At 53.3% G+C, this 26,728-nt stretch overlaps 2 protein-coding genes and 1 long non-coding RNA gene across 5 annotated transcripts in view; 1 reads left to right on the top strand and 2 right to left on the bottom strand.

Annotated features, from left to right (window-relative positions):
• Positions 1-4,746, bottom strand: part of FAM187B (family with sequence similarity 187 member B) — a 29,110-nt gene extending 24,364 nt beyond the window's left edge. Inside the window, exons 1-2 of the mRNA XM_070451843.1 lie at positions 4,323-4,746; positions 2,316-2,660 (exon numbers count right to left, since the gene is read on the bottom strand). Of these exons, the coding sequence (XP_070307944.1) occupies positions 2,316-2,660; positions 4,323-4,560 (583 nt within the window). The 5' untranslated portion in view covers positions 4,561-4,746. The remainder of the gene's footprint in view (positions 1-2,315; positions 2,661-4,322) is intronic.
• Positions 4,747-11,270: 6,524 nt separating this feature from the next.
• LSR (lipolysis stimulated lipoprotein receptor) lies at positions 11,271-26,375 on the top strand. 3 transcript variants are annotated; one of them, XM_070451766.1, is made up of 10 exons: positions 11,271-11,930; positions 13,110-13,454; positions 18,968-19,087; positions 21,099-21,155; positions 21,673-21,819; positions 24,569-24,730; positions 24,900-24,959; positions 25,111-25,242; positions 25,526-26,160; positions 26,245-26,375. In XM_070451766.1, exons 1-10 carry the CDS (start codon positions 11,693-11,695, stop codon positions 26,278-26,280), a joined length of 1,932 nt encoding a protein of 643 aa, XP_070307867.1. In that variant the 5' UTR covers positions 11,271-11,692; the 3' UTR covers positions 26,281-26,375. The 3 variants fall into 3 exon arrangements, with proteins under 3 accessions (XP_070307867.1, XP_070307868.1, XP_070307869.1); XM_070451767.1 differs by lacking the exon at positions 21,099-21,155 and having other exon boundaries at positions 11,281-11,930; XM_070451768.1 differs by lacking the exons at positions 21,099-21,155; positions 21,673-21,819 and having other exon boundaries at positions 11,281-11,930.
• LOC139030004 (uncharacterized) lies at positions 22,012-25,124 on the bottom strand. Its single transcript, XR_011482344.1, has 2 exons — positions 25,076-25,124; positions 22,012-25,023 (listed from the first exon to the last, which is right to left on the bottom strand). It is a non-coding gene; the product is annotated as an uncharacterized lncRNA (long non-coding RNA).
• Positions 26,376-26,728: the final 353 nt, after the last annotated feature.

The raw sequence follows: 26,728 nt of genomic DNA, 5'->3' as shown, positions 1-26,728 counted from the left end.
AGAGGCAGCCCTCGTGATCTCAGAGGTCCCACAAGCTCTCAGGTCCAGCGTTACCAAGTGGGGGTGCACACGGTTCCCAAGCAGCCTGGAGAGGTAGAAATAGGGCCCCGATCCAGGCGCCGAAGAATGGAAGTGGGAGCGGAACCACCCAAGCAGAGGCACACCACTCTGGCTTCCCCAGGACGACTTTCACTTTTAAAACCTGGGTGGCTGGTGAGCCTAGGAACAGCGAAGGCAACTCTGCTTTTCTCCATCCTCAAAGCTGAAATAGAGGAAGCTCCCGTGGCTACTGGGCTTCCTGAAGGGACATACACACAATGCATGTTTATAAATCACGGCCTGTATCAAACCCGGGCCCAGGTCAAGACAACTTGAAAACCCAGGGCCTGTGGGCCTCTGGAGCAGGAAGAATCTGCCCCAGATGGAGCCCAAGGTCACTCCAATGACGGACTCAGCAAAGGGGACATGATTCCAGCCAGCCTTCAAGGGCACTCTCAGTAGGGGAGTTATCCTGACAGTGCTGTCCGGTCATACCTGATCCAGGCTGGAGAAGCCCCTGGATTATGGGGTAGGGGCCTATACAGGCTGAACACCCCCCCCCCCCCCGCCAGCCCCCCGCCGAAAGTCTATTAGCCACAGGAACAGCTGCCCAAGGAAATTCAGGGCCAGCAGGGTTAGTCCCTCCCCGAAACAAGACTGAGAGGCTGGGTCCCTGCCCATGGTCCAGACAGAGAGAAGGGGTGTGCTCTGAGGCCTGGTCCCCTGGGGTCTGCAAAGGGATGCCCCCTTCCCTCCTCTGCCCCCATGCCCATGATTAAAACACTCATCCTTCATCCCTTGCCCACTGTTGCCCATCACCCTCCTCTCTGCCCCCTGGATTCTGTAGGGCCCAGTCCTAGTTCCTCGTCAAATTATATTCACCACAGTCTTGAGTCATGATCACATATCACCCAGGTGGGTTTTCTTTGGAGCACTCTGCGGCACCTTCTAAAATCCCATTACTCTTTTGCTGCTTATTTCTTGCCTATTTCATCCCACGGAAGTATCACCTCCTTGAGGGTAGGGATCACCTGTCCTGATCACCTCTCTAGCCCCAGCAACTACCATAGCTTCTGGTGCTTAGAAGATGCCCAATAAAGGCCGATGAATGAATGACTTCCCCACCCCTAACCTGGTCCCAAGAGGCACCTCCTATGAGCAGGTAGCATGACGGTGAAGGACAAGGGCTAGGTTCAAATCCCAGTGCCAGCCCTTTACTGTGTGTGCACCAGGATGAACTATTTGATCTCTCTGTGACTCAGTTGTCCTGAGTATAAAATGGGCATAAAGCACCTGGCAAGATGTAGGCTTTCTCCATTAATATCCCTCACTCCTTCGGTTCACTCCTGTTACCTCCTCCAGGTGGGTTCTTTGCTGACCTTTCTGGGCAAGCAGAGGGGTTATTAGCTTGGAGACTAGGCCCCAAAGGGCTGACTTATAATCTCACTAGCTGTGTGACCCTGCGCAAGTCACTTTAAATCTCTGGGTCTTTGTAAAGTGACAGCAACAGAAGCTACTTACTCCATTATTATCATCTGAATGAGCTAATTCACATCAACCTGGATTACAGCCTGGCACACAGGAGCCCTTTTATAGGTTATTAGTTATACGCGTGCGTGTGTGCTAACTCGCATCCTGCTCTTTGTGACCTAGCGACTGTAGCCCGCCAGGCTCCCCTGTCCATGGGATTCTCCAGGCAATACTGGAATGGGTTGCCATGCCCTGCTCTAGGAGATCTTCCGGAGCCAGGGATTGAACCCATGTCTACTGTAGCTCCTGCATTGCAGGTGGATTCTTTACCACTGAGCCAGCAGGCAAACCCCTGTTACTATACAAATTTTACTTATTGTTGCTGATATTGCAAGTATTATTACAGAACCCTTGCTCCTCTCTCCACTACCCTCTTTTCTTTACCTTTAAGCACTTGAAAGTACGTGTTTATTATTGTTGTTTAGTTGCTAAGTCGTGTCTGACTTTTGTGACACCATGAACCATAGCCTGTCAGGCTTGTGTTTGCCTTATTTGTCTGTCTCACTGGAATTCAAGCTCCAGGAGGGAAGGCATTTGATAATTTTGTTTACTGCTGTATTTCCAGGGCCTCAAGTGGTACCTGGTATATGTTAGGTGCTTGATAAATCTTTGCTGTTAAAGGGATGGGTGGATGGGTAGAAGGAAGAATCCATCCCTTAGCCAGTGCTTTCAGACACCTATGCTGATGAACTTCTAAGAGGGAGCCTACACCATCACTCAGGCCCACCCCGTCCAATCCCACGTACTTCCTGTGATGGTGATCCTTCGGCCCTGATAGTAGTCTCCCAGGGTCACGGCATTGCCCTGCTTGATGGCCACAACCCTGACGGTGCGTGCGCTGTCCTGGCACTCCACGTAGGGGTTGTAGCCTGGGTTACCAGCTGCCAGCTGGGCGTTGAGCTGGTTATCAACACTGGCAGGAGAGACGGCATCAGGGATGCGGTCCCGGCAGAAAGACTTGTACTTCCAGATCACGATGGGCACTGCGGTGGTCGCGGTCGACTGGTAAGTGCAGGGCAGGGTCACGGGTTGGAACAGGCTCACCACGTGGTAGGGGTCTGACACAGTCACCTGGATGGCGCTGGTGGGGCCTGAGGACAAGAAGAGAGTCAGCAGAGGGACCGCTGTGAGTGCAAGGAAGTACTTCGGCAGGAAGGAGCCACATCACTTGTCACATCACCTACATTTACAAGTGCATGGTTTTAGAGAGTGCTGGGCACACACTGTTCCTTAATCCCCAAGGCAGCTCTGATAATCATGCCCATTAAGAGACCCAGGGGTTGAAGTGGCCACTGCAAGGTCACACAGCCTGATTCCTTGGAACATCCTGCCCATTCCTCTAACCAGAGTGCAGCCTCTGAACTGCTTCCAGTCCCCTCTTCTCTTGGCCACCCTGTCATGGAAAGGGTCTGTGGCCTGTACAGATAAGCCCAAATGCCCCCCCAAAAGCCCACAGTGCTCGAGGCCCCCCCTTTTCAAAAACAACCAAGTGTTCCAAGTTACTACAGGTTTTGTGAATTGGGGGCGGGGAGGGCCGGGGGGTTCTGGAGTTGTTTGGATTGCTTCGCCACACAGTAGCTAAACCCTCAGTTATGTCACCAACAGCCTTTCACCTTGCCCTACCCAAAGCCATCTCAAATGAATATGCCAAGTGTTAGGGGAAGCACACTGATTGAAACCTCCCACCCTGGCCAGGCACCATAGTAACCATTTGCATGAGTTGTTTTATGACAGGAGATCCTGATAAGGAATACGGAACTAGTAAGCCACCACCAGCCGGAAGAGTTCAGGAAAGGTCGAGAAGAGACCGCCTTTCTGTCCACTTCCCAGAATCCCTCTCGCCAGCATCCATCTTGGCTGAGCAATGCGTGCGCCACCAGGAAAGACTCTGAATTAGAATGAATGGCAAAGATCACCCGGAAACTAACCCCATCACCATAAAACCCAAGACTGCGAGCCTTGTGGCAGAGCAGTGCTCCTGGGTTCCACTACCCTCCTGCTCTCCACCTGGGTGCCCTTTCCCAATAAAATCTCTTGCTTTGTCAGCACATGTGTCTCCTCGGACAATTCATTTCCGAGTGTTAGACAAGAGCCCAGTTTCGGGCCCTGGAAGGGGTCCCCCTTCCTGCAACAAAAGTGCTTGCTGAAAGATAAAAGTCCCCCTGAAACCCCCTGCCCAAACAAACATCAGATCCAGCAGAAGATGGTTTCCAAGTTAGTTCATAAGTCCGTTTCACCAGACTCTTACGCAGATATTCTTACGACATGACTGGGTTAGGGAGGGGAATTTTCAATACCGCACCCACACGATGCCTGGGCGCTGCTTCTTGATCTCACCCCCTAGGAATCGTCAGATCCAGCCCTCAAGTGCCTTCTCCCTGTTACCCCAAGACTCAGAAATCCCGACCTGCTACCGAGTCCTCATCCCCGCCTTTCTCAGTGATCGGGTGGTCCTTCACCCCTACCCCACAAAGGGTCCCATTCTCCCTGCGGCTCCCGGGTTCGCTGTCCCGGGAGTTTCACTTCCTGTTATCTCTGAACAAGGGCGGCGGAGCGCTCTCAGGCACGAACTGAGGATTCCTATCCCTTTGGCGCACAGGGGTCTCCGGAGGCCTTGGGGATCAGGAGGTCTTAATCTCTGCGCTCCCCCTCCCCCAGTTCTCCTGCCTCCGGGGCGCTGTAGAACTCCAGGCATCGCCCTTCTAGAGCGCCCTCCCGGCGTCCCGCAGCACCAGGGGCCCCGCGCTCCGTACCTGTGCACAAGGTGCTCAGAAAAAGCCACACGCAGACGACCGCGCCCCAGCTCAGGGCACGCGGGCAGGACTCCAGTCCCCCCGAGAACTTGCGGGCCAAAGAAGCCATCGCTGCCGCCTGGGCGCGTCGCGCCCGCGCGTCTCCACCCTGGTACCGGGAGGGTAGGGGGCGCGGCGCCCACCAAGACTGGGAGGGGTGCCTGCTCCTCCCCTTCCCGCTTCCGCTCCTTGTCTCCATCCCAAGCCCACTCTACCCTATTCTAGGATTTTAACTAGAGGAAACCTCGTCGATGAAGAGCACGCGTCCGGCTTGCGGGGAGAAACTTGCTTGTCCCACTGTGGCTCTGAGAGCCACTCCACCCCCCGTGGCTCCGGGGAATGGATCGGCCCAGGTACACAGGGTGAGAGCGGAGGGCAGGGCTAGGGGTGGGCGGCGGGGAGGGGCTCCCCCACCTCCCTCCCCGGAAGTGGGCTGACCCAGGTGCGCTCCGGCCCAGAGGGTTGGAACCAAGTGACCAGCCCGCCGGGAGGGCAGTTGAAGACCAGAGATCGCGGTCCGGCCGTCTCCTGCTTCGGTCACGCCGAGCAGAGTGTGAATCACGAGGACAGAGACTCAACTGCGTTGATTCACCTGTTGTTGAGAGAGGCGGGACGCGCCGCGCACCTGTTCCCTCTCTTCCCACACCCCTCTCCTCGGCTGGCGATGGACCCGCCTAAGTACACCCTGCGGGGAGGGGCGAGTCTGGGCGAGCTTTGGGCTGGAAGAGGCTTGTTAGTTGCCGCGCTTGACTTTGCCACTAGCTTTGGGGGTCCTCCCGTCCCGGGGACGGAGGCGCTGCAGCCCTCTCGCGCCTTCCACTTAGGTGATATGAACAACCGAGCCACGTTCTTGGAAAGGAAGTCTGCCGCCTTTAGGGGACGCGCGAAGGGAATCGAGCCCAGGAAAAGTTGGACTTCTACCTTGGAAGTTTTCTCCGCCTCTACACCCCCCTCCACCCCCCATCCCTAACTCTTGGTTTGGCCTCCGGGCGTCCGTCGCCCCGGGTCAGGCCTCCGGAAACTATGGCTCTTAAAGGGGCCGAGCGGAGGCTAGGGACTAGGGACGGGTTTCCGCCTGAGGATTCCTAGAGACTGGGCCACCTGCGCCGCGGGCGGGGCGGGCGAGGCCAGGCTCCGGGAACGCGAGGCGCTCACGCGGCTCTGTTGCCCCCCGGTGGCGGCTAGGGGAAATGCATCCTGCGGAGCGAAGAGCTTCTGAGGAGACTCCCCGGGGGGCAGGTTAGGTACCCAGGGATGCTTTGTTCCACGGATCTTGTTACAACCCAAGTTGGGTCCCGACCCTCTGCTCAAAACTTTCCCAAGACTCCCTTTCCTAGCAGAAGTCAAAATACTTACAGTGTGGCCTGATCCCTCTCTGAACCTCTGTACTCACCCCGTGGCTTACTCAACTGGACACCTCAGCGTTCGGCAATGACTCTCACCCTCCCAACTTCAGGCCCCTTGCCTTCACTATTTTGGGAACACTTTCCCCTCAGTTATCCACCTGATCCTCCACATCCTTTTAGGGCTTTACTTAAAGGTCACCTTTGTGGTGTCACCTTCCCTGACCACTTTTATAAAATTTCAACCGGCTCACATGCCTCCCTCCACCCACTTCTTTTTTGTTATTTTATTGTGGTAAAATATACATAACATCGGAGAAGGCAATGGCACCCCACTCCAGTACTCTTGCCTGGAGAATCCCATGGACGGAAGAGCCTGGTGGGCTGCTGTCTATGGGGTCGCTAAGAGTCGGACACGACTGAGCGGCTTCACTTTCACTTTTCACTTTCCTGCATTGGAGAAGGAAATGGCAACCAACTCCAGTGTTCTTGCCTGGAGAATCCCAGGGACAGAGGAGCCTGGTGGGCTGCCATCTATGGGGTCGCACAGAGTCCGACACGACCGAAGCGACTTAGCATCAGCAGTGGCATACATACCATAAGATAGTTTAATCACTTGCGAGGATACAATTCAGTGGCAGTAATTACATTCACATGGTTGCATACTCATAACCACTGCGTGCATGCTAAGTTGCTTCAGTCCTGTCCGGCTCTTTGTGACCCTTTGGACCGTAGCCCACCAGGTTCCTCTGTCCATGGGATTCTCCAGGCAAGCATACTGGAGTGGGTTGCCATGCCCTCCTCCAGGGGATCTTCCCAATCCATCTCTTTTGTCTCCTGCATTGGCAGGCAAGTTCTTTAGCACTAGAACCAACTGGGAAGCCCACTCATAACCACTATGTATACCCTAATCTTTTCATTACCCCCAATATAAATTCTGTACGTATTGAACAATAACTCCCCATTCCCACCTGCTCCCAGCCCCTGATAACCTCTATCCTACTTTCTTTGTCTATCAAATTGCCTATTCTAGGTACCTCATTTAAGTGGAATCAATGAAATTTGACCTCTGTGTCTGGCTCATTTCACTACATATGTTTCAAGATTCATCTACACTGCAGCATATAGAAAAATCAAGATTTCTCCCTTTTAAGTTACTGAAAATATGCAGTGTTCTTTATATTATCAAATATTAGTTGAGATAAATAGTTCAGTTATCAGCTTAAATTTGAGCTGTGACTTATATTACACATGTTGTTTGTATACATTGCTTCTAATTATCTTATATGGCTTAAAAACCCTACCTCTAAAAGAAAATCAGAAAATTCACCTGATGTAGGTACTTTGACACCCCCCCCCCCCCCGCCCCGGAGAAATGTACACTCGTATCATGCATTTTGACCAATGCTCTAATATAAGGAAGTTGTTTACTCCGTAAGTCCCGTCATACTCTTTTGTGACCCCATGGACTGTAACCTCCAGGTTCCTCTGTCCATGGAATTTCCCAGGCAGCTATACTGGAGTGGGTTGGCATTTCCTTCTCCAGGTGATCTTCCCAACCCAGGGATCAAACCTGTGTCTCCTGCATTGGCAGGTGAATTTTTTACCACTGAGTCACCAGGGAAGCCCATAAGGAAGTTACTACTTTCTTTTTTTCATTTATTTTTATTAGTTGGAAGCTAATTACTTTACAATATTGTAGTGGTTTTTGTCATACATTGACATGAATCAGCCATGGATTTACATGTATTCCCCATCCCGATCCCCCCTCCCAACTCCCTCTCCACCTGATTCCTCTGGGTCTTCCCAGTGCACCAGGCCTGAGCGCTTGTCTCATGCATTCAGCCTGGGCTGGTGATCTGTTTCACCCTAGATAATATACATGTTTCGATGCTGTTCTCTCGAAACATCCCACCCTCGCCTTCTCCCACAGATTCAAAAGGGGCTGGGGTTTTTTAAAAAATCTGTGTTTCTTTTTTTATTTTGCTTATAGGGTTTTTCGTTTTCCCCTCTTTCCCAAATTCCATATATATGCATTGTTAAAACTGTATTGGTCTTTTTGCCCTTTTTGGGGTTACTTCACTCTGTATAATGGGCTCCCCGGTTTTCATCCACCATTAGAAAGGGTTCAAATGAAATTTTTTTTAATGGGGTGAGAATATTCCATGGTGTTATGTTAAACCCCAAGGGTTCCTTTTTCCATTTTTTCTGCCCGATGGGCACTAGGGTTGCCCTTCCTTTTCCTGGGATTATTTAAAAGTGGACCCCGGGGGAACAATTTTTGGGGGGCACGTGTTCTCTTTTGGACTGGTTTTTCCTTTAGTGGGGTTTTTGACCCCGAAGTTGGGGGTTTCTGGGGGCCCTAATGGATTCTAATTTCCCCGTTTTTAAAGAAATTCCACACGGGTTTTGCATAGCCCGCTGTATAAATTTTTTTTTCATTTTCCCCCCAAAACCGTGTAAGGGGGGTTCCCGTTTCCCCCATTAAACCTCCCTTTCCCGCATTTAATTTCTTGGAGGGCTTTTGGATAGCACCATCCTGAATGGCATGTAATGGTACCTTTAATTGAAGGGTTTTTATTTCCATTTTTTCTGATAATTAATTTAAAGTTGAAAACATCTTTTTTTTATGTGTTCGTTAGCCCCTGTATTTTTTCCTTTTTTGGGGAAATGTCTGTTTATTTCCCTTTTTGGGCCCCTTTTTTTATTTGGGATTTAAATTTTTTTTGGGGGTTGAGGGGGGGTTGCTTGTATATTTTTGGGGATTAATCCCCTTTTTCTGTTGCTTCGGTTTGCTATTATTTTTCCCCAATCTTGGGGCTGTCTTTTCATCTTGCTTATAGTTTTCCTTTGTTGTAGCAAAAGTTTTAAAATTTTCATTTTGGTCCCCAATTTTTTTTTATTTTTGCCTTTTTTTTTCTAAAAATTCTGGGATGTGGGTCATAGAGGATCCGGGTGTGATTAAAGTCGGGGAAAATGTTTTGCCTATGTTCTCCCCTTAGGATTTTATAGTTTTGGTCTTTCATTTAGAAACTTTAATTTCCCTTTTGGTTTATTTTTGTTATGGGTGGGTTTGAAAGGGGGTTTTTTAGTTTCATTTCTTTTACAGGTGGTTGACCAGTTTTACCAGCACCACTTGTTAAAGAGGTTGTCTTTTTTCCATTGTATATTCTTGCTTCCTTTGTCAAAGGTAAGGTGTCCATAGGTTCATGGATTTATCTCTGGGATTTCTATTCTGTTCCATTGATCTATATTTCTGTCTTTGTGCCAGTACCATACTGTCTTGATGACTGTGGCTTTGTAGTATAGCCTGAAGTCAAGCAGGTTGATTCCTCCAGTTCCATTCTTCTTTCTCAAGATTACTTTGGCTATTTGAGGTTTTTTGTATTTCCATACAAATTGTGAAATTATTTGTTCTAGTTCTGTGAAAAATACCGCTGGTAGTTTGATAGGGATTGCATTGAATCTATTGATTGCTTTGGGGTAGTATAGCCATTTTGACAATATTGATTCCTCCAATCCATGAACACGGTATATTTCTCCATCTATTTGTGTCCTCTTTGACTTCTTTCATCAGTGTTTTATAGTTTTCTATGTATAGGTCTTTTGTTTCTTTAGGTAGATATACTCCAAAGTATTTTATTCCTTTTGTTGCAATGGTGAATGGTATTGTTTCCTTAATTTCTCTTTCTGTTTTCTCATTGTTAATGTATAGGAATCCAAGGGATTTCTGTGTGTTAATTTTACATCCTGCAACTTTACTATATTCGTTGATTAGCTCTAGTAATTTTCTGGTAGAGTCTTTAGAATTTTCTATGTAGAGGATCATGTCATCTACGAACAGTGAGAGTTTCACTTCTTCTTTTCCTATCTGGATTCCTTTTACTTCTTTTTCTGCTCTGATTGCTATGGCCAAAACTTCCAAAACTATGTTGAATAGTAGTGGTAAGAGTGGGCACCCTTGTCTTGTTCCTGATTTCAGGGGAAATGCTTTAAATTTTTAAAAATCCATCTCATAAGAGATGGATTGGGAAGATCCCCTGGAGGAGGGCATGGCAACCCACTCCAGTATGCTTGCCTGGAGAATCCCATGGACAGAGGAACCTGGTGGGCTACGGTCCAAAGGGTCACAAAGAGCCGGACAGGACTGAAGCAACTTAGCATGCACGCAGTGGTTATGAGTATGCAACCATGTGAATGTAATTACTGCCACTGAATTGTATCCTCGCAAGTGATTAAACTATCTTATGGTATGTATGCCACTGCTGATGCTAAGTCGCTTCGGTCGTGTCGGACTCTGTGCGACCCCATAGATGGCAGCCCACCAGGCTCCTCTGTCCCTGGGATTCTCCAGGCAAGAACACTGGAGTTGGTTGCCATTTCCTTCTCCAATGCAGGAAAGTGAAAAGTGAAAGTGAAGCCGCTCAGTCGTGTCCGACTCTTAGCGACCCCATAGACAGCAGCCCACCAGGCTCTTCCGTCCATGGGATTCTCCAGGCAAGAGTACTGGAGTGGGGTGCCATTGCCTTCTCCGATGTTATGTATATTTTACCACAATAAAATAACAAAAAAGAAGTGGGTGGAGGGAGGCATGTGAGCCGGTTGAAATTTTATAAAAGTGGTCAGGGAAGGTGACACCACAAAGGTGACCTTTAAGTAAAGCCCTAAAAGGATGTGGAGGATCAGGTGGATAACTGAGGGGAAAGTGTTCCCAAAATAGTGAAGGCAAGGGGCCTGAAGTTGGGAGGGTGAGAGTCATTGCCGAACGCTGAGGTGTCCAGTTGAGTAAGCCACGGGGTGAGTACAGAGGTTCAGAGAGGGATCAGGCCACACTGTAAGTATTTTGACTTCTGCTAGGAAAGGGAGTCTTGGGAAAGTTTTGAGCAGAGGGTCGGGACCCAACTTGGGTTGTAACAAGATCCGTGGAACAAAGCATCCCTGGGTACCTAACCTGCCCCCCGGGGAGTCTCCTCAGAAGCTCTTCGCTCCGCAGGATGCATTTCCCCTAGCCGCCACCGGGGGGCAACAGAGCCGCGTGAGCGCCTCGCGTTCCCGGAGCCTGGCCTCGCCCGCCCCGCCCGCGGCGCAGGTGGCCCAGTCTCTAGGAATCCTCAGGCGGAAACCCGTCCCTAGTCCCTAGCCTCCGCTCGGCCCCTTTAAGAGCCATAGTTTCCGGAGGCCTGACCCGGGGCGACGGACGCCCGGAGGCCAAACCAAGAGTTAGGGATGGGGGGTGGAGGGGGGTGTAGAGGCGGAGAAAACTTCCAAGGTAGAAGTCCAACTTTTCCTGGGCTCGATTCCCTTCGCGCGTCCCCTAAAGGCGGCAGACTTCCTTTCCAAGAACGTGGCTCGGTTGTTCATATCACCTAAGTGGAAGGCGCGAGAGGGCTGCAGCGCCTCCGTCCCCGGGACGGGAGGACCCCCAAAGCTAGTGGCAAAGTCAAGCGCGGCAACTAACAAGCCTCTTCCAGCCCAAAGCTCGCCCAGACTCGCCCCTCCCCGCAGGGTGTACTTAGGCGGGTCCATCGCCAGCCGAGGAGAGGGGTGTGGGAAGAGAGGGAACAGGTGCGCGGCGCGTCCCGCCTCTCTCAACAGGTGAATCAACGCAGTTGAGTCTCTGTCCTCGTGATTCACACTCTGCTCGGCGTGACCGAAGCAGGAGACGGCCGGACCGCGATCTCTGGTCTTCAACTGCCCTCCCGGCGGGCTGGTCACTTGGTTCCAACCCTCTGGGCCGGAGCGCACCTGGGTCAGCCCACTTCCGGGGAGGGAGGTGGGGGAGCCCCTCCCCGCCGCCCACCCCTAGCCCTGCCCTCCGCTCTCACCCTGTGTACCTGGGCCGATCCATTCCCCGGAGCCACGGGGGGTGGAGTGGCTCTCAGAGCCACAGTGGGACAAGCAAGTTTCTCCCCGCAAGCCGGACGCGTGCTCTTCATCGACGAGGTTTCCTCTAGTTAAAATCCTAGAATAGGGTAGAGTGGGCTTGGGATGGAGACAAGGAGCGGAAGCGGGAAGGGGAGGAGCAGGCACCCCTCCCAGTTTTGGTGGGCGCCGCGCCCCCTACCCTCCCGGTACCAGGGTGGAGACGCGCGGGCGCGACGCGCCCAGGCGGCAGCGATGGCTTCTTTGGCCCGCAAGTTCTCCGGGGGACTGGAGTCCTGCCCGCGTGCCCTGAGCTGGGGCGCGGTCGTCTGCGTGTGGCTTTTTCTGAGCACCTTGTGCACAGGTACGGAGCGCGGGGCCCCTGGTGCTGCGGGACGCCGGGAGGGCGCTCTAGAAGGGCGATGCCTGGAGTTCTACAGCGCCCCGGAGGCAGGAGAACTGGGGGAGGGGGAGCGCAGAGATTAAGACCTCCTGATCCCCAAGGCCTCCGGAGACCCCTGTGCGCCAAAGGGATAGGAATCCTCAGTTCGTGCCTGAGAGCGCTCCGCCGCCCTTGTTCAGAGATAACAGGAAGTGAAACTCCCGGGACAGCGAACCCGGGAGCCGCAGGGAGAATGGGACCCTTTGTGGGGTAGGGGTGAAGGACCACCCGATCACTGAGAAAGGCGGGGATGAGGACTCGGTAGCAGGTCGGGATTTCTGAGTCTTGGGGTAACAGGGAGAAGGCACTTGAGGGCTGGATCTGACGATTCCTAGGGGGTGAGATCAAGAAGCAGCGCCCAGGCGTCGTGTGGGTGCGGTATTGAAAATTCCCCTCCCTAACCCAGTCATGTCGTAAGAATATCTGCGTAAGAGTCTGGTGAAACGGACTTATGAACTAACTTGGAAACCATCTTCTGCTGGATCTGATGTTTGTTTGGGCAGGGGGTTTCAGGGGGACTTTTTTCTTTCAGCAAGCACTTTTGGCATATTCATTTGAGATGGCTTTGGGTAGGGCAAGGTGAAGGCTGGTGGTGACATAACTGGGGGTTTAGCTACTGTATGGCGAAGCAATCCAAACATCCCCAGAATCCCCTGGCCCTCCCCGCCCCCAGTTTACAAAACCTGGAGTAACTTGGGAACACTTGGCTGTTTTTGAAAAGGGGGGCCTCCAGCACTGTGGCCTTTGGGGGGGGCATTTGGGCTTATCTGTACAGGCCACAGACCCTTTCCATGAGAGGGTGGCCAAGAGAAGAGGGGACTGGAAGCAGTTCAGAGGCTGCACTCTGGTTAGAGGAATGGGCAGGATGTTCCAAGGAATCAGGCTGTGTGACCTTGCAGTGGCCACTTCAACCCCTGGGTCTCTTAATGGGCATGATTATCAGAGCTGCCTTGGGGATTAAGGAACAGTGTGTGCCCGGCACTCTCTAAAAACCATGCACTTGTAAATGTCGGTGATGTGGCAAGTGATGTGGCTCCTTCCTGCCGAAGTACTTCCTTGCACTCACAGTGGTCCCTCTGCTGACTCTCTTCTTGTCCTCAGGCCCCACCAGCGCCATCCAGGTGACTGTGTCAGACCCCTACCACGTGGTGATCCTATTCCAACCCGTGACCCTGCCCTGCACCTACCAGTCGACCGCGACCCCCACGGCGCCCATCGTGATCTGGAAGTACAAGTCTTTCTGCCGGGACCGCATCGCTGATGCCTTCTCTCCTGCCAGTGTTGATAACCAGCTCAACGCCCAGCTGGCAGCTGGTAACCCAGGCTACAACCCCTACGTGGAGTGCCAGGACAGCGCACGCACCGTCAGGGTTGTGGCCACCAAGCAGGGCAATGCCGTGACCCTGGGAGACTACTATCAGGGCCGAAGGATCACCATCACAGGAAGTACGTGGGATTGGACTGGGTGGGCCTGAGTGATGGTGTAGGCTCCCTCTTAGAAGTTCATCAGCATAGGTGTCTGAAAGTACTGGCCAAGGGATGGATTCTTCCTTCTACCCATCCATCCATCCCTTTATTTAACAGCAAAGATTTATCAAGCACCTAACGTATACCAGGTACCACTTGAGGCCCTGGAAATACAGCAGTAAACAAAATTATCAAATGCCTTCCCTCCTGGAGCTTGAATTCCAGTGAGACAGACAAATAAGGCAAACACAAGCCTGACAGACTATGGTTCATGGTGTCACAACAGAGTCAGACACGACTTAGCAACTAAACAACAATAATAAACACGTACTTTCAAGTGCTTAAAGGTAAAGAAAAGAGGGTAGTGGAGAGAGGAGCAGGGGTTCTGTAATAATACTTGCAATATCAGCAACAATAAGTAAAATTTATATAGTAACAGGGGCTTGCCTGCTGGCTCAGTGGTAAAGAATCCACCTGCAATGCAGGAGCTACAGTAGACATGGGTTCAATCCCTGGCTCCGGAAGATCTCCTAGAGCAGGGCATGGCAACCCATTCCAGTATTGCCTGGAGAATCCCATGGACAGGGGAGCCTGGCGGGCTACAGTCGCTAGGTCACAAAGAGCAGGATGCGAGTTAGCACACACGCACGCGTATAACTAATAACCTATAAAAGGGCTCCTGTGTGCCAGGCTGTAATCCAGGTTGATGTGAATTAGCTCATTCAGATGATAATAATGGAGTAAGTAGCTTCTGTTGCTGTCACTTTACAAAGACCCAGAGATTTAAAGTGACTTGCACAGGGTCACACAGCTAGTGGGATTATAAGTCAGCCCTTTGGGGCCTAGTCTCCAAGCTAATAACCCCTCTGCTTGCCCAGAAAGGTCAGCAAAGAACCCACCTGGAGGAGGTAACAGGAGTGAACCGAAGGAGTGAGGGATATTAATGGAGAAAGCCTACATCTTGCCAGGTGCTTTATGCCCATTTTATACTCAGGACAACTGAGTCACAGAGAGATCAAATAGTTCATCCTGGTGCACACACAGTAAAGGGCTGGCACTGGGATTTGAACCTAGCCCTTGTCCTTCACCGTCATGCTACCTGCTCATAGGAGGTGCCTCTTGGGACCAGGTTAGGGGTGGGGAAGTCATTCATTCATCGGCCTTTATTGGGCATCTTCTAAGCACCAGAAGCTATGGTAGTTGCTGGGGCTAGAGAGGTGATCAGGACAGGTGATCCCTGCCCTCAAGGAGGTGATACTTCCGTGGGATGAAATAGGCAAGAAATAAGCAGCAAAAGAGTAATGGGATTTTAGAAGGTGCCGCAGAGTGCTCCAAAGAAAACCCACCTGGGTGATATGTGATCATGACTCAAGACTGTGGTGAATATAATTTGACGAGGAACTAGGACTGGGCCCTACAGAATCCAGGGGGCAGAGAGGAGGGTGATGGGCAACAGTGGGCAAGGGATAAAGGATGAGTGTTTTAATCATGGGCATGGGGGCAGAGGAGGGAAGGGGGCATCCCTTTGCAGACCCCAGGGGACCAGGCCTCAGAGCACACCCCTTCTCTCTCTGTCTGGACCATGGGCAGGGACCCAGCCTCTCAGTCTTGTTTCGGGGAGGGACTAGCCCTGCTGGCCCTGAATTTCCTTGGGCAGCTGTTCCTGTGGATAATAGACTTTCGACGGGGGGCTTGGGGAGGGGGGTGTTCAGCCTGTATAGGCCCCTACCCCATAATCCAGGGGCTTCTCCAGCCTGGATCAGGTATGACCGGACAGCACTGTCAGGATAACTCCCCTACTGAGAGTGCCCTTGAAGGCTGGCTGGAATCATGTCCCCTTTGCTGAGTCCGTCATTGGAGTGACCTTTCGGCTCCATCTGGGGCAGATTCTTCCTGCTCCAGAGGCCCACAGGCCCTGGGTTTTCAAGTTGTCTTGACCTGGGCCCGGGTTTGATACAGGCCGTGATTTATAAACATGCATTGTGTGTATGTCCCTTCAGGAAGCCCAGTAGCCACGGGAGCTTCCTCTATTTCAGCTTTGAGGATGGAGAAAAGCAGAGTTGCCTTCGCTGTTCCTAGGCTCACCAGCCACCCAGGTTTTAAAAGTGAAAGTCGTCCTGGGGAAGCCAGAGTGGTGTGCCTCTGCTTGGGTGGTTCCGCTCCCACTTCCATTCTTCGGCGCCTGGATCGGGGCCCTATTTCTACCTCTCCAGGCTGCTTGGGAACCGTGTGCACCCCCACTTGGTAACGCTGGACCTGAGAGCTTGTGGGACCTCTGAGATCACGAGGGCTGCCTCTGCTGTGTGCGGATGAGGGACCAGAGGCCCAGGGGAGTGGAGGGAAGCCCAGCTCCTGTGCCCAGCTGGAGACCTGGCATTTTCTCCCTCTATCTAAAACAATTCGAGCAATGCCCAGCCCAGGTGATGTCAGGACCAGACCCAGACGGGAACAGGGTGCGGCCGGGAGGAAGGAGGTGAACTCAGGCCTTAGAACGGATCAAAAGAAGCCGGAAAGCCATGTTTTTCGTGAGTTTTGAAAACATCGTATAGGCCAAACAAAATGCATTGAGGCCCAGATCCGGCCACATGACCAGATTTCAGCTCCAGGCCTAGGAGCTCTTGGAGGGGGTAGGGGCTGCCTTCAAGCCCCACTCCAGCTTTGGGCAGGGCCCTGGTCTAGGGTTCTGGTTTTAGAGAGGTGCGTTCAGAGTCTGATTCAAAGATACAAGTGGAAAAAACGATGGGCCGAGAGGGTGTTACAGAGAATTCAGAGGATTTGGGAGAATGTAGGTTAGAGTTTTAGGATGATTCCACGAAAGAATATATACAAAGGGACCTAACACATAGTGAACAATCAATAACTGGGGGCTAGATGCTTGACCATAAAGGCAAGCGCCAGTGCCCAAGGTCACCCTACCTTCCCGTCACTTTAAACTCAGCCGCTACCTCCACGACAGAGGCACTTCCTGTCTGAGTTCTGTACTGCTTATCACCATCTGAAGCAGAATATGTTTAAATTTTTTATTTGTCTCTCTTTCCAGTTAGAAGCTTGAGCCCTGTCTGGGCGGGGATTCCTATCTGTCCTCCAGAGCAGTGGTTCTCAAACATGTGGGTCTTAGGGTCACTTTACACACTTACTGAGGTCCTCAAAGAACTTTGTTTTTACAGCTAGAAAATTGAGAAGTTAAAATATTTTTTTAATGATGATAATAAAGTATGCATGCTGTGCTAAGCCGCTTCACGTGCTGTGCGAAGTGTCCGATCTTTGCAACCCTCTGGACTGTAGCCCACCAGGCTCCTCTGTCTGGAATTCTCCAGGCAGGAATACTGGAATGGGTTGCCATGGCCTCCTCCAGGGGATCTTCCTGACTCAAGGATGGAACTCCTATCTCTTGTCTCCTGCGTTGGCAGGTGGGTTCTTTACCACTCGCGCCACCTGGGAAGCCCTAATCAACTATAGATTGGTCTAAATAACATACTTTTATGAAAAAATAACCATATTTCCCCAAACAAGAAAACTTGAATGAAGATGTATGGCGTTGCTTTTACATTTTTGCACATCTGCTTACAGTCTGGCTGCATAGAAGCTGGATTCTCAAAGCAGCTTCTGCATTCAGTATATTGTGATAACACATGCTTGTAACCTGTAGAAAACTCCACACTACACTCATGAGCTTAAGTGAAAAAGGGAAATATCTTACTATTATGGTGAAAACAACTTTGACCTCAGGGACCCCCTGTGAAAACGTCTTGGGGAACCCGAGGCTCCACGGAGCACTTTTGAGAACTCTTGCTGTCTAGTATGGCAGTACTTCAGGTACTGCCTGAAACATCAGATGCATTCAGTGCGTCAAATACTGAATGACTGTATCATGTGCCTACTTGAGGACAGCCACGTGTCCAGAACACTGAGGCAAGTCAGTGTGAGGAGGAAAGGGGCTCGTTTCCAGATACTGACCAGGGCCTGGGGACTCCAGGTTCTGCTCTCCTGGGGCCCTCTTCCCCTGGGGATGGGCTCACGGCCAGTCAGCCCCTAAGCAGGTTCATAGAATTTGTCAGTGGGGCAGGGGAGCTGTGCCAGGGGGGTGGAACCAGCCCTGTGAGGGTCAGAGAACACAGTCAGGCCAGAGGAACAGCCGGAGTGCACGCCAAAGCGGGGGGAGCCCAGCACATGGTGGGGGACAGTGAGCAGGCCGGTGTGTCTGGGGTCTGGCGAGTAGAGGAGGACGGTGTGCAGGGGGCTGGTGTGGTAACCGGTGGTCAGATGGCTCCAAGGGCCTTGTGGGCCAGGGTGAGGTGCTGGAACGGTGTGCTGTCATTGTTGTTCACTCACTAAGTTGTGTCCAACCTTTTTGCCACCCCATGGACTGTAACCCACCAGGCTCCTCTGTCCATGAGATTTCCAGGCAAGAAATCGGGAGTGGGTTCCCTTTTCCTTTGCCAGGGGATCTACCCGACGCAGGATCGAGCCTTTATCTCTTGCACTGGCAGGCGGATTCTTGATTGCTAAGCCACCGGGGAAGCCCTTGGAATGGTGGCGATAGGCACTGAAAGGATGTTTTACTATGGATGTGAGGTCTTCTTTCCAAAGAAGGAAGGTGGCTCTGGTTCTTTCATTCCTGGGTGCTGCGGTGAGGCACACACAGTGGCTGCCCTCTGAGCTGTCCTGGGGAAGGGCTGGAGGTCCCTGGGGCATGTGGTGGGTAGGTCCCCGGGAGCCAGAGCAGCTGGGGAGAAAGGCTGTGAGGATGCTCTGTGAGGATGTCTCTGGCCTGTTCCTACCTCCTGTGCTCCACAGGCCCAAGGTGGAGTTGCCTAGCGGGCCCCACCCTGCAGAATGGCTGAGGGATTTAACTAATTAGGGCCTGAGGAGTAGAGAGGAAACCGGATGTGCAGAAAGACTTTCATTATTGCTGTCATTAACAGGCTCCTTGCCTGGGGCTGTGTCACTGGAGCGTCCCCAGCTCTGGGCCTTGACCTGGAATGTGTGGACTGATAGCTGGATGGAGGAGGGAACTGGTCTAAGTCTCTCCCTCACACCCCCGCCTTGTGCTGGGTGCAGGAGTCTCCTGCTTCCTGGAATCTGGCCTGTTTATCTTTGCCTCCTTACCCTGGGTCTGCCCTAGGCTCCATGGTGGGTTGTCTGGGGGTTGACTTTTGTTCTGAGAGGTGAGATGGGGAGGGGAGGGGAGGGGTATGGGGGTGTGTGGAGGCCATAGCTGAGTGGGGTCAGACCATCCCGGCCCACCACCCCCGTTTTCGCCACAGCTCTACAGCTCATCAGTAATTTCAGCAGACTGCTCTTTTCTCCAAGACAGGAAAGATAACAGTCCCACCTCACAGACTGAAGTTCCCCATGTGACGGGTTTAGAACAGAGCCTGAGAGGTGTCAGGCCCTCAGGATGAGGGATTGAATACCCCGCCCCCCCCAGCCCCCTTCCCCCCAGGCGCCCCTCCCACACATGGCCCTCACCCGCCTGCCCCCTGCTGCAGATGCTGACCTGACCTTCGACCAGACGGCCTGGGGGGACAGTGGCGTGTACTACTGCTCCGTGGTCTCGGCCCAGGACCTCCAGGGGAACAACGAGGCCTATGCAGAGCTCATCGTCCTGGGTGAGTCTGGGTCCTGAGGGACAGGTCGGGGATCGGCCTCTCCTGCTACTTCTGTGTGTCCGCCCTCTGCCCTCCTGCCCTCTCTCTGGGCTCTGTCGCCTGCTTCGCTCTCCCCTCACAGCACCACCAGTCACTTGGGCTTCTCTGTACCCTGCACCCCAGACAGGGACCCCCTCCCCCGTCCCGCAGCATTTCAAATAAGCCAGAGCCAAACCAAGAGTGGAGAGGAATGGGACCTCTGCCCCTTCCTGGTCTCAGTTTTTAAAAGCACAGAGATGGTCAGAGTGATGGGCATTGAGCCCGGAGGGGTGATGGTGTGTGTAATCGTGAGGCCGCTTCAGGTGCGCCCCCTCCCCAACCTAAGGCCACATGTCACCCCGCGGTCCCTCTGCCCTGCTGGGATGGTGCTGTGTGGCTTGCATAGTTAGTGCTCCCCTCAAGCAAGCCGTCCCCCCACGTGCCCAGGAGTGGGCTGGGATACCCGCCAGCAGCCCTGCCCCGCTGTGAGGCCCCCTGCCACGTGTGGAAGGGATGCTGCTGTTAGCCAGATGCTCTGTTCTCGGTGGACACATATAGTCCCAAGTGGCACGTGCTATATGTGACATGCTGTCGGGCTATACATTGCCATCATCACACGCATGATGCAAGGTGGCACACATGTGAACAAGCACTCATGATGGGGGACCATGCCCTAGGGTGCTCAGTTCACGTGACGAGAGTTCACGTCTGGGTGACAGAATGCATCACCCAGGGCCCACAGAACTCATGCGTGTTCTTCTGTAAAATGCACAGTCTACATCAGCATGTCTCAAAACTTAGTCTCAGGAGCTAGTTGCACTCAGATTACTGAGGATTTCAAAGAAGGTTTGTCTACATTTTTGTGGGTTACATTTACAGTTGCTTAACACATTAGAAATTGAAACTGGCACACAAGTATTACCATCAGAGCAAATGACATCATCACACGTGATGGAGCCTCCGGAAAGCTCCACTGTATCTCTACTGAAGGAGAGTAAAAAGGGCAGTGTCTTAGTTATCAGGAACATAGCTTGGCCTCCGGGATGGGATCACACTTTGAGAACCACTGTTCTACCTGCTGGACCCCCCTCCTGGGGGCAGGCGGCATGGGGTGCTGATGTATGGCCAGGCGTGTGGACACCCCTTGAGATACAGCACTTGTGCAGCACAGAGTGGTGGGTGGCACCTAAAGGAGGCACCAGCTGGGCCATGAAACTTGCACAGGGGACCTTGGTGGGCTGAGAACCAGGGCCGTACTGTGACTTTTATGGGCTGTAAGGCACTTTTAAAAAATATATTTATTTTTATTTGGCTGTGATGGGTCTTTCTTAGTTGCAAACTCTTATTTGTAGCATGTGGGACCTAGTTCCCTGACCAGGGATTGAACCCAGGGCCCTGCACTGGGAGCAGGAGCATGGAATCAGCCACTGGACCACCAGAGGTCCCCTGGAATGTATGCACTTTTGCTTTCAAGGGCCTCTTCCTACAGATTAAAAACAAGAATTCTTTTACAGTAGATTGTTACAAAGACCATTTGTTACTACGTATTCAGTATTGTAAACATTTTCTTCTTCAGACTTTACAATTAAAACATTTTCCTGGGCCCTAGTGCACTGTCTTCCTGAGCCTCATGGACTAGGGCTGTCCTTACCTGGGATGGTAGGACTGTGTGGGTGTGGAAAAGACGGAATCCCAAACTGAGGTCCCACCTCCTGAGCCCATGGGATGTGTCCTGGCACCCTTCTGGGCAACAGAATCCCCTGTGGGGACAGTGAGTGAGTGAATCATGTGACAGAAGCCTTCTGGAAGACAGCACCCACAGGGGACGGGGGTGTGGAGGGCAGGAACCGCATGCTAGGACCCTCCTAGGCACCTACCCCATCTCTTCTGCAGAGCATGCCTCCACCCTGATGAGCCTGGAGCTGGGCTTCAGGGCAGGGATGGCCTGGGCTGGCCCTGGTCAGCATAATCTGTCTCTCTTTTGTCCCTCCAGGGAGGACCTCGGGGGTGGCCGAGCTCTTACCTGGTTTTCAGGCGGGGCCCATGGAAGGTACGGGGGTGGAGTCCCCCCACATACCACTTATCGCTTCTAAGTATCCTCCCCCTTTTCTAAACAGTTTGCTCGGGCCCCGCTAATAACCCCACCGACTCTGGGCATCTGGTGACCTGGCTGTGGGGTGGGCTGGGCTGGCTGACGAGGGGCCTGGGGTGTAGACAGGGGGCTCCTGTGACTGGTGTCTGTGGTGGTCTTCTAGTGGTCGGGGTCTGGGCAGCTGGCTCTGTCCCCTCTCAAGGCTACAGCCCATCTTCTTCTGGCTAGGTCTGCTCTTGTTTACTGCCTTGTCCAGATGAGCCCAGGGTGGGTTCCCTGACCTTGGGGCTGACCTGGGTTGTAGTGGAGCAGGCATCCCTCTGTGGCTGCACCCTGGCCCCTAGCGTGGAGACTCCAACAAGGGCTGGGGCTGCAGCTTCCCCGATGGGCTTTGCAGACAGGCCCTGCCCCAGTGCCCACATCCCTATTCCCTCCCAGGCCTCCTGGCTCAGGGCCAGTTCTCGTGTCCCCGCAGACTGGCTGTTCGTGGTCGTGGTCTGCTTGGCTGCCTTCCTTGTCGTCCTCCTGCTGGGCATCTGCTGGTGTCAGTGCTGCCCCCACACCTGCTGCTGCTACGTCAGGTGCCCCTGCTGCCCGGAAAAGTGCTGCTGCCCCGAGGCCCGTGAGTACCCCTCACCCGCCGCACGTCCACTCCCACTCAGCATCCGTCCTGGGTCCAAGGGGAGGAGGCGCCCATCTGCCTGCCTCTTGGGACAGTGTCACTCAGGAGGTCATGAGGGGAGTAGTTTGGGGAAAAGTGGGCCAAGGAGGACCTGCTACTTTACATTATCATTTACATGCTTCAACTCTTCACTTATTTTTTTACTTCTCATTTATTTCAAGTCTTTCCTTTTGAAGGTATAATTTATGCACAAGGTTAAAAAAAAAAAATTCAAGTAGTACAAAACATCGTTGACCGGGAAGTAAAAGTCCTTTTAAAAACAAAATCTGAAGTGAAAAACGTCAGAAACCAAGCGAGGTTTACAGCCCCACCAAATTTAAGCACCTTTTAACAACCCACATCCACATAAGGATGCTGGATTTTTCCACAGATGCCGTTTAAGGACCATTCAGTGCATCAGAGAGGGTCTGGGATTAGACATGGGACCCGAGGTGGAGGGGGAAGCAGCAAACAGGAGAGGTGGGAAAGGAAGAGAGAGCCTCCTTCCTCCTGCTGCCCCACTGCCCCCCTTGGGGACGTCAGTGCTGCCGAGAGCACCTCTGTACTCAGTTATTGGGAAGTTTCCATCAACTCCGACATGGAAGTTCACACAGGCCAGTTACACCCAGACATACCTGCTCTCTTGTTCCTTGTACTGAAAGTAGGCTGTGAGAGCATGCTTCTCTACTAGTTCTCAGTGAGGGTACCTCACCTTTTCCTTTGTCATTGTCAAGTTCACCATATCTTTGGTTGACGAACAGATGACCCTGGCGGCTAGAAAGAGAGAACTTTACATGTTAGGAGCACCTAGACTATGAGAGACCAAAAGAGGGACAGACCTGCCCCCTCTCAGGGCACCTGCTCATTTCTAGGCCAAGAGTGAACACGTGGTAGAAAGAATTACCCAGGTGGCTCAGGTGGATGTGTGTTAGCATCCTTACATTTAAGGTTTCCACATTCCGTGACTCCAGTGTAACACAGTACAGGTAAAATCATAGGCAGTCATCGCAAGCTTGGGCAGGTGGAGGTTCGAGGCCTGGCTGGACCCCTTTACCTGTTGGGAAGTCCAGTGAAGGAATTCTCCTCTCAACCTCAATTTCCTCCTCTGTAAAATGGGGCCTCGCAGAGCCCACTGTACAGCGTGAGTCAGGACCCAGTGAACTGGTGTGTCCCACATTTAGAGTGGGGCTTGGCCTACACAGCGCTCCACGCCCACTAGCTGCCAGACATTGCTGCTGTCAGCATCGTTAATGACCAAGGGCCCAGATGCAAATTAGAGCCCCAGCCACTCACACCATGTGACCTCAGGTGAGCAGCTGGTTTCCTTCTCTGCAGGGTCCTGCCATCACGGGGTGTCATGAGCATTAAGGGAAATGCTGTGTGTCAGGACCTAGCACGGGGCCACGGCTCAGATCATGCTGGCTAATTTTCTGGTCACTGAACTCAGCAGTGGTCAACCTGTTTCACCACTGCCTGGAGAAATAAAATCCACTGCTCTCTGGAGGCCCGTGCTGGCCATCCCCTCCCTCTCAACATTTTTAGTTGTGGGCATCTTGCTTATTACTTGGGGGGGGTGGGTGTTAGTCCATTTCACAGGTGGGGTGGGATCCCCCCAGGGCTGCAAACAAGTTTGCAGTTAACCCCGCTAATTAAGGCAGGGACCAGGACTGTGAAAGCCAGTCCCAGGGCCCCATTTCCTCCATCCTGAGGCCCTGCTCCCCCAAACTGAGATCCCATTAACTCCCCGCCAGAGGCCCTGTTATTTCTGCCACAGCCACAGCCCTCCTGGGCCGTCCTAGAGCAGCAACTCCCAGAGCTAATTATAAAACAGCACATCTGCCAGCGGCTGAGGGGCTGCTTCGGTGGGGGGGTGTGGTGGGGGTGAGCACTGAGCCTTCTGCTGCCCAGCTGAATCGGGGTGAAGGGAGCTTTCTGAGCCCAATGCCGCACTCCATCTTCCCATCGGAGTTCCGGGACAGAAGCGACTTGCCTAGGCCTGTGACTCTGCCTCAGAGCAGCCACCAGACCCCAGCCTCTTGCCCAGGGAGGAAGGTGCTGGGGAGGATGTGCCCTTGAGCTGTCAAGCCTAGAACCTGGCGGGGGCAGGATGGGTGCGGTCCCCAAGGTGGAAACACTAGAGGAGACGCTTTGCTGGTTGGCTGAGGAAGTGAATGCTGAAGCTCCCAAGACGGCTTCCCATCACCTCGGGGTCTGGAAGACCCTACAGGGAGGACCCAGCAGGCATGAAAGGGGAGCAGGCACAGGATCCCGCCCCCAGATGATCCATTTTTCTAGCGCAAGGGCTTGGATGTCAAAGGAACCACTTGTTTCTGGCTTATGGGTCCAACACATGGGTGTTTATCTACAAGACACCTCTGCCCCTGTTGCTCTGTAAGGACGCAGGTCCAGGGTGGCCATGTCCTATGATAAGTTGGCAGCAGAGCTTGATGTAAAACCTTGTCAGATGTTGCGAAACCATTGTACCGTCAAACAAACTGGCATTCCTGACTGGGGCCGCCGGTGCACACCCTCCCATCCTAAAACTCCTGTGAGGGATGGCACAGGAGGTGTGAACTCAACGCGGCTCATGTCTTCTGACCTCAGGGACCCTATAGCAACCAACCAAGCACCCAGGGAAGCTCCTCAATGGGGGACTGGGGAGAAGGCATGTGGCCCCTGGGGCCCTTCTCATGCTGTGTGTTCTCTCCAGTATATGCTGCAGGCAAAGCTGCCACTTCGGGTGTCCCAAGCATTTACGCCCCCAGCACCTATGCCCACCTCTCCCCTGCCAAGACCCCGCCCCCACCAGCCATGATCCCCATGGGCCCTCTCTACAATGGGTACTCTGGAGACTTCGACAGGAATAGCTCAGGTGAGGCCCTGGGGACAGCCAGGAGTAGCTGGTGGGAGGTGGGGGGAGGGGGTGCAGGGAAGCTGGGCCTTTGGCCATTAAGGGAGCTGGAGCTGGAAGGAGGGGTTGGGGGCAGAGGGGAGGGGGCTGGGAATGCAGGGTTTTGCTCCTGACAGCCAGTCTCCCACAGTTGGCGGCCACAGCTCCCAGGTACCCCTGCTTCGTGACACAGACAGCAGCGTGACCTCTGGTGAGAACCAATCCTTATGAAATTGGACATGCCTATAGGGGAGGAGGGATGGTCAGCATCCAACCTCTGGAACATTGGACATGCCTATAGGGGAGGAGGGATGGTCAGCATCCAACCTCTGGAACTGATCACCTCCAACTCCTGACCCTAGAGATCCGCAGTGGCTACAGGATTCAGGCCAACCAGCAGGACGACTCCATGCGGGTCCTATACTACATGGAGAAGGAGCTGGCCAACTTTGACCCTTCTCGACCCGGGCCCCCCAATGGCCGTGTAGAACGAGGTAAGCCTTAGGATCTGAGGAATTCTTGAGGGGGCTGGGGGAAGCAGGTCTCCCTGACAACTGCCCAGGGACGGTTGCTCCACATCCTGAACACAATCCCTCATTCCCTAACATGGCCACAGTGAAGTGTACAGAACCCTGCAGATCATCACTAAATAGGTGAGAAGCCTGGGGCTCCCTTGAGAATGTATGAGCCAAGTGAGTGACACCGCTGGGCCCCAGGGCTCCTGACATTCCCTCCTGACCACCTCCCACCAGTAAGAGACACCTTCCTTCCCTACAGCCATGAGTGAAGTCACCTCTCTCCATGAGGACGACTGGAGATCCCGGCCTTCACGGGTCCCTGCCCTCACCCCCATCAGGGATGAGGAATGGAGTCACCACTCCCCCCGGAGTTCCAGGCGGTGGGAGCAAGAGGCCCCCCTGGAGCGGTCAGGGAACAGCCGGGGTGCGGGGCGGCCCCGAGCCCGCTCTGTGGATGCTCTGGATGACTTTACCCGGCCGGCCTCTGCTGAATCAGGGAGGAGATCTCCCCCAAGCAGCGGGAGGAGAGGCCGGGCCTATGCACCCCCGCGAAGTCGCAGCCGCGATGACCTCTACGACCAAGACCAAGACGACTCCAGGCACGTTCCGCACTCCCGGGATCCCCACTACGATGACTTCAGGTCTAGGGAGCAACCTCACGCCGACCCTCGGGCCCGCTACCAGCGCTCCCGGGACCCTCGGGATGACGGCTCCAGATCCAGGGACCCCCCCTATGACGGGCGGCTACTAGAAGAGGCCTTGAGGAAAAAGGGGCCAGCGGAGAGGAGGCCTTACAGGGAGGAAGAGGAAGAAGAGGAAGCCTACTACCCTCCAGCGCCTCCCCCTTACTCTGAGACTGACTCTCAGGCTTCACGGGAGCGGAGGCTTAAGAAGGTGAGTGATAGGCCCTGAAAGCCTTCCTGGACCCTCTTCTCGAGTCTTCCCCTGCTCACATTCTTCTTTCTTTCTCCCTTGCAGAACTTGGCCCTGAGTCGGGAAAGTTTAGTCGTCTGATCTCAACATTTTGTATGTAGTTTTTGTATTTTTTTTTTTTTTAATTGGAGGGATTATTGATGATCTCGTAAAACTAATAAAACTTCTAATCACAAGTCCTGAGTCTGGAGGAAAGCATTTGTTTTGCCGCGCTAAGTGGGGAGCCCGGACAGCTAATGTGTGTGTCTGCAAAAGGCCGCGCGTGTCCAGTTCTCCCTTGGGACGTGTGTCCCGAGCCAGGAGGAAAAGACCGGCTCTGCCTTCTCCGACTCTGCACCGCCCGGAGTACGTGCCCCACGCTAGCTCCGCCCCGCCCTGCGTGCGCGCTCCGGCCCCGCCCAGACGTGCGCATGCGCCTGGGGCATTCGCTTTCGCGCACTTCATTCCGGTCGACGGGGGCGCGCGTGCGCGCTCCCCTCCATCCACCCAACGCCCCCCCCCCACCCCGGCCCCCCCGACCTACTTTACT

Source organism: Odocoileus virginianus, chromosome 20 (assembly GCF_023699985.2).
Source record: "Odocoileus virginianus isolate 20LAN1187 ecotype Illinois chromosome 20, Ovbor_1.2, whole genome shotgun sequence".
NCBI lineage: Eukaryota > Metazoa > Chordata > Mammalia > Artiodactyla > Cervidae > Odocoileus > Odocoileus virginianus.
This window is presented reverse-complemented; position numbering and strand designations above follow the sequence as displayed.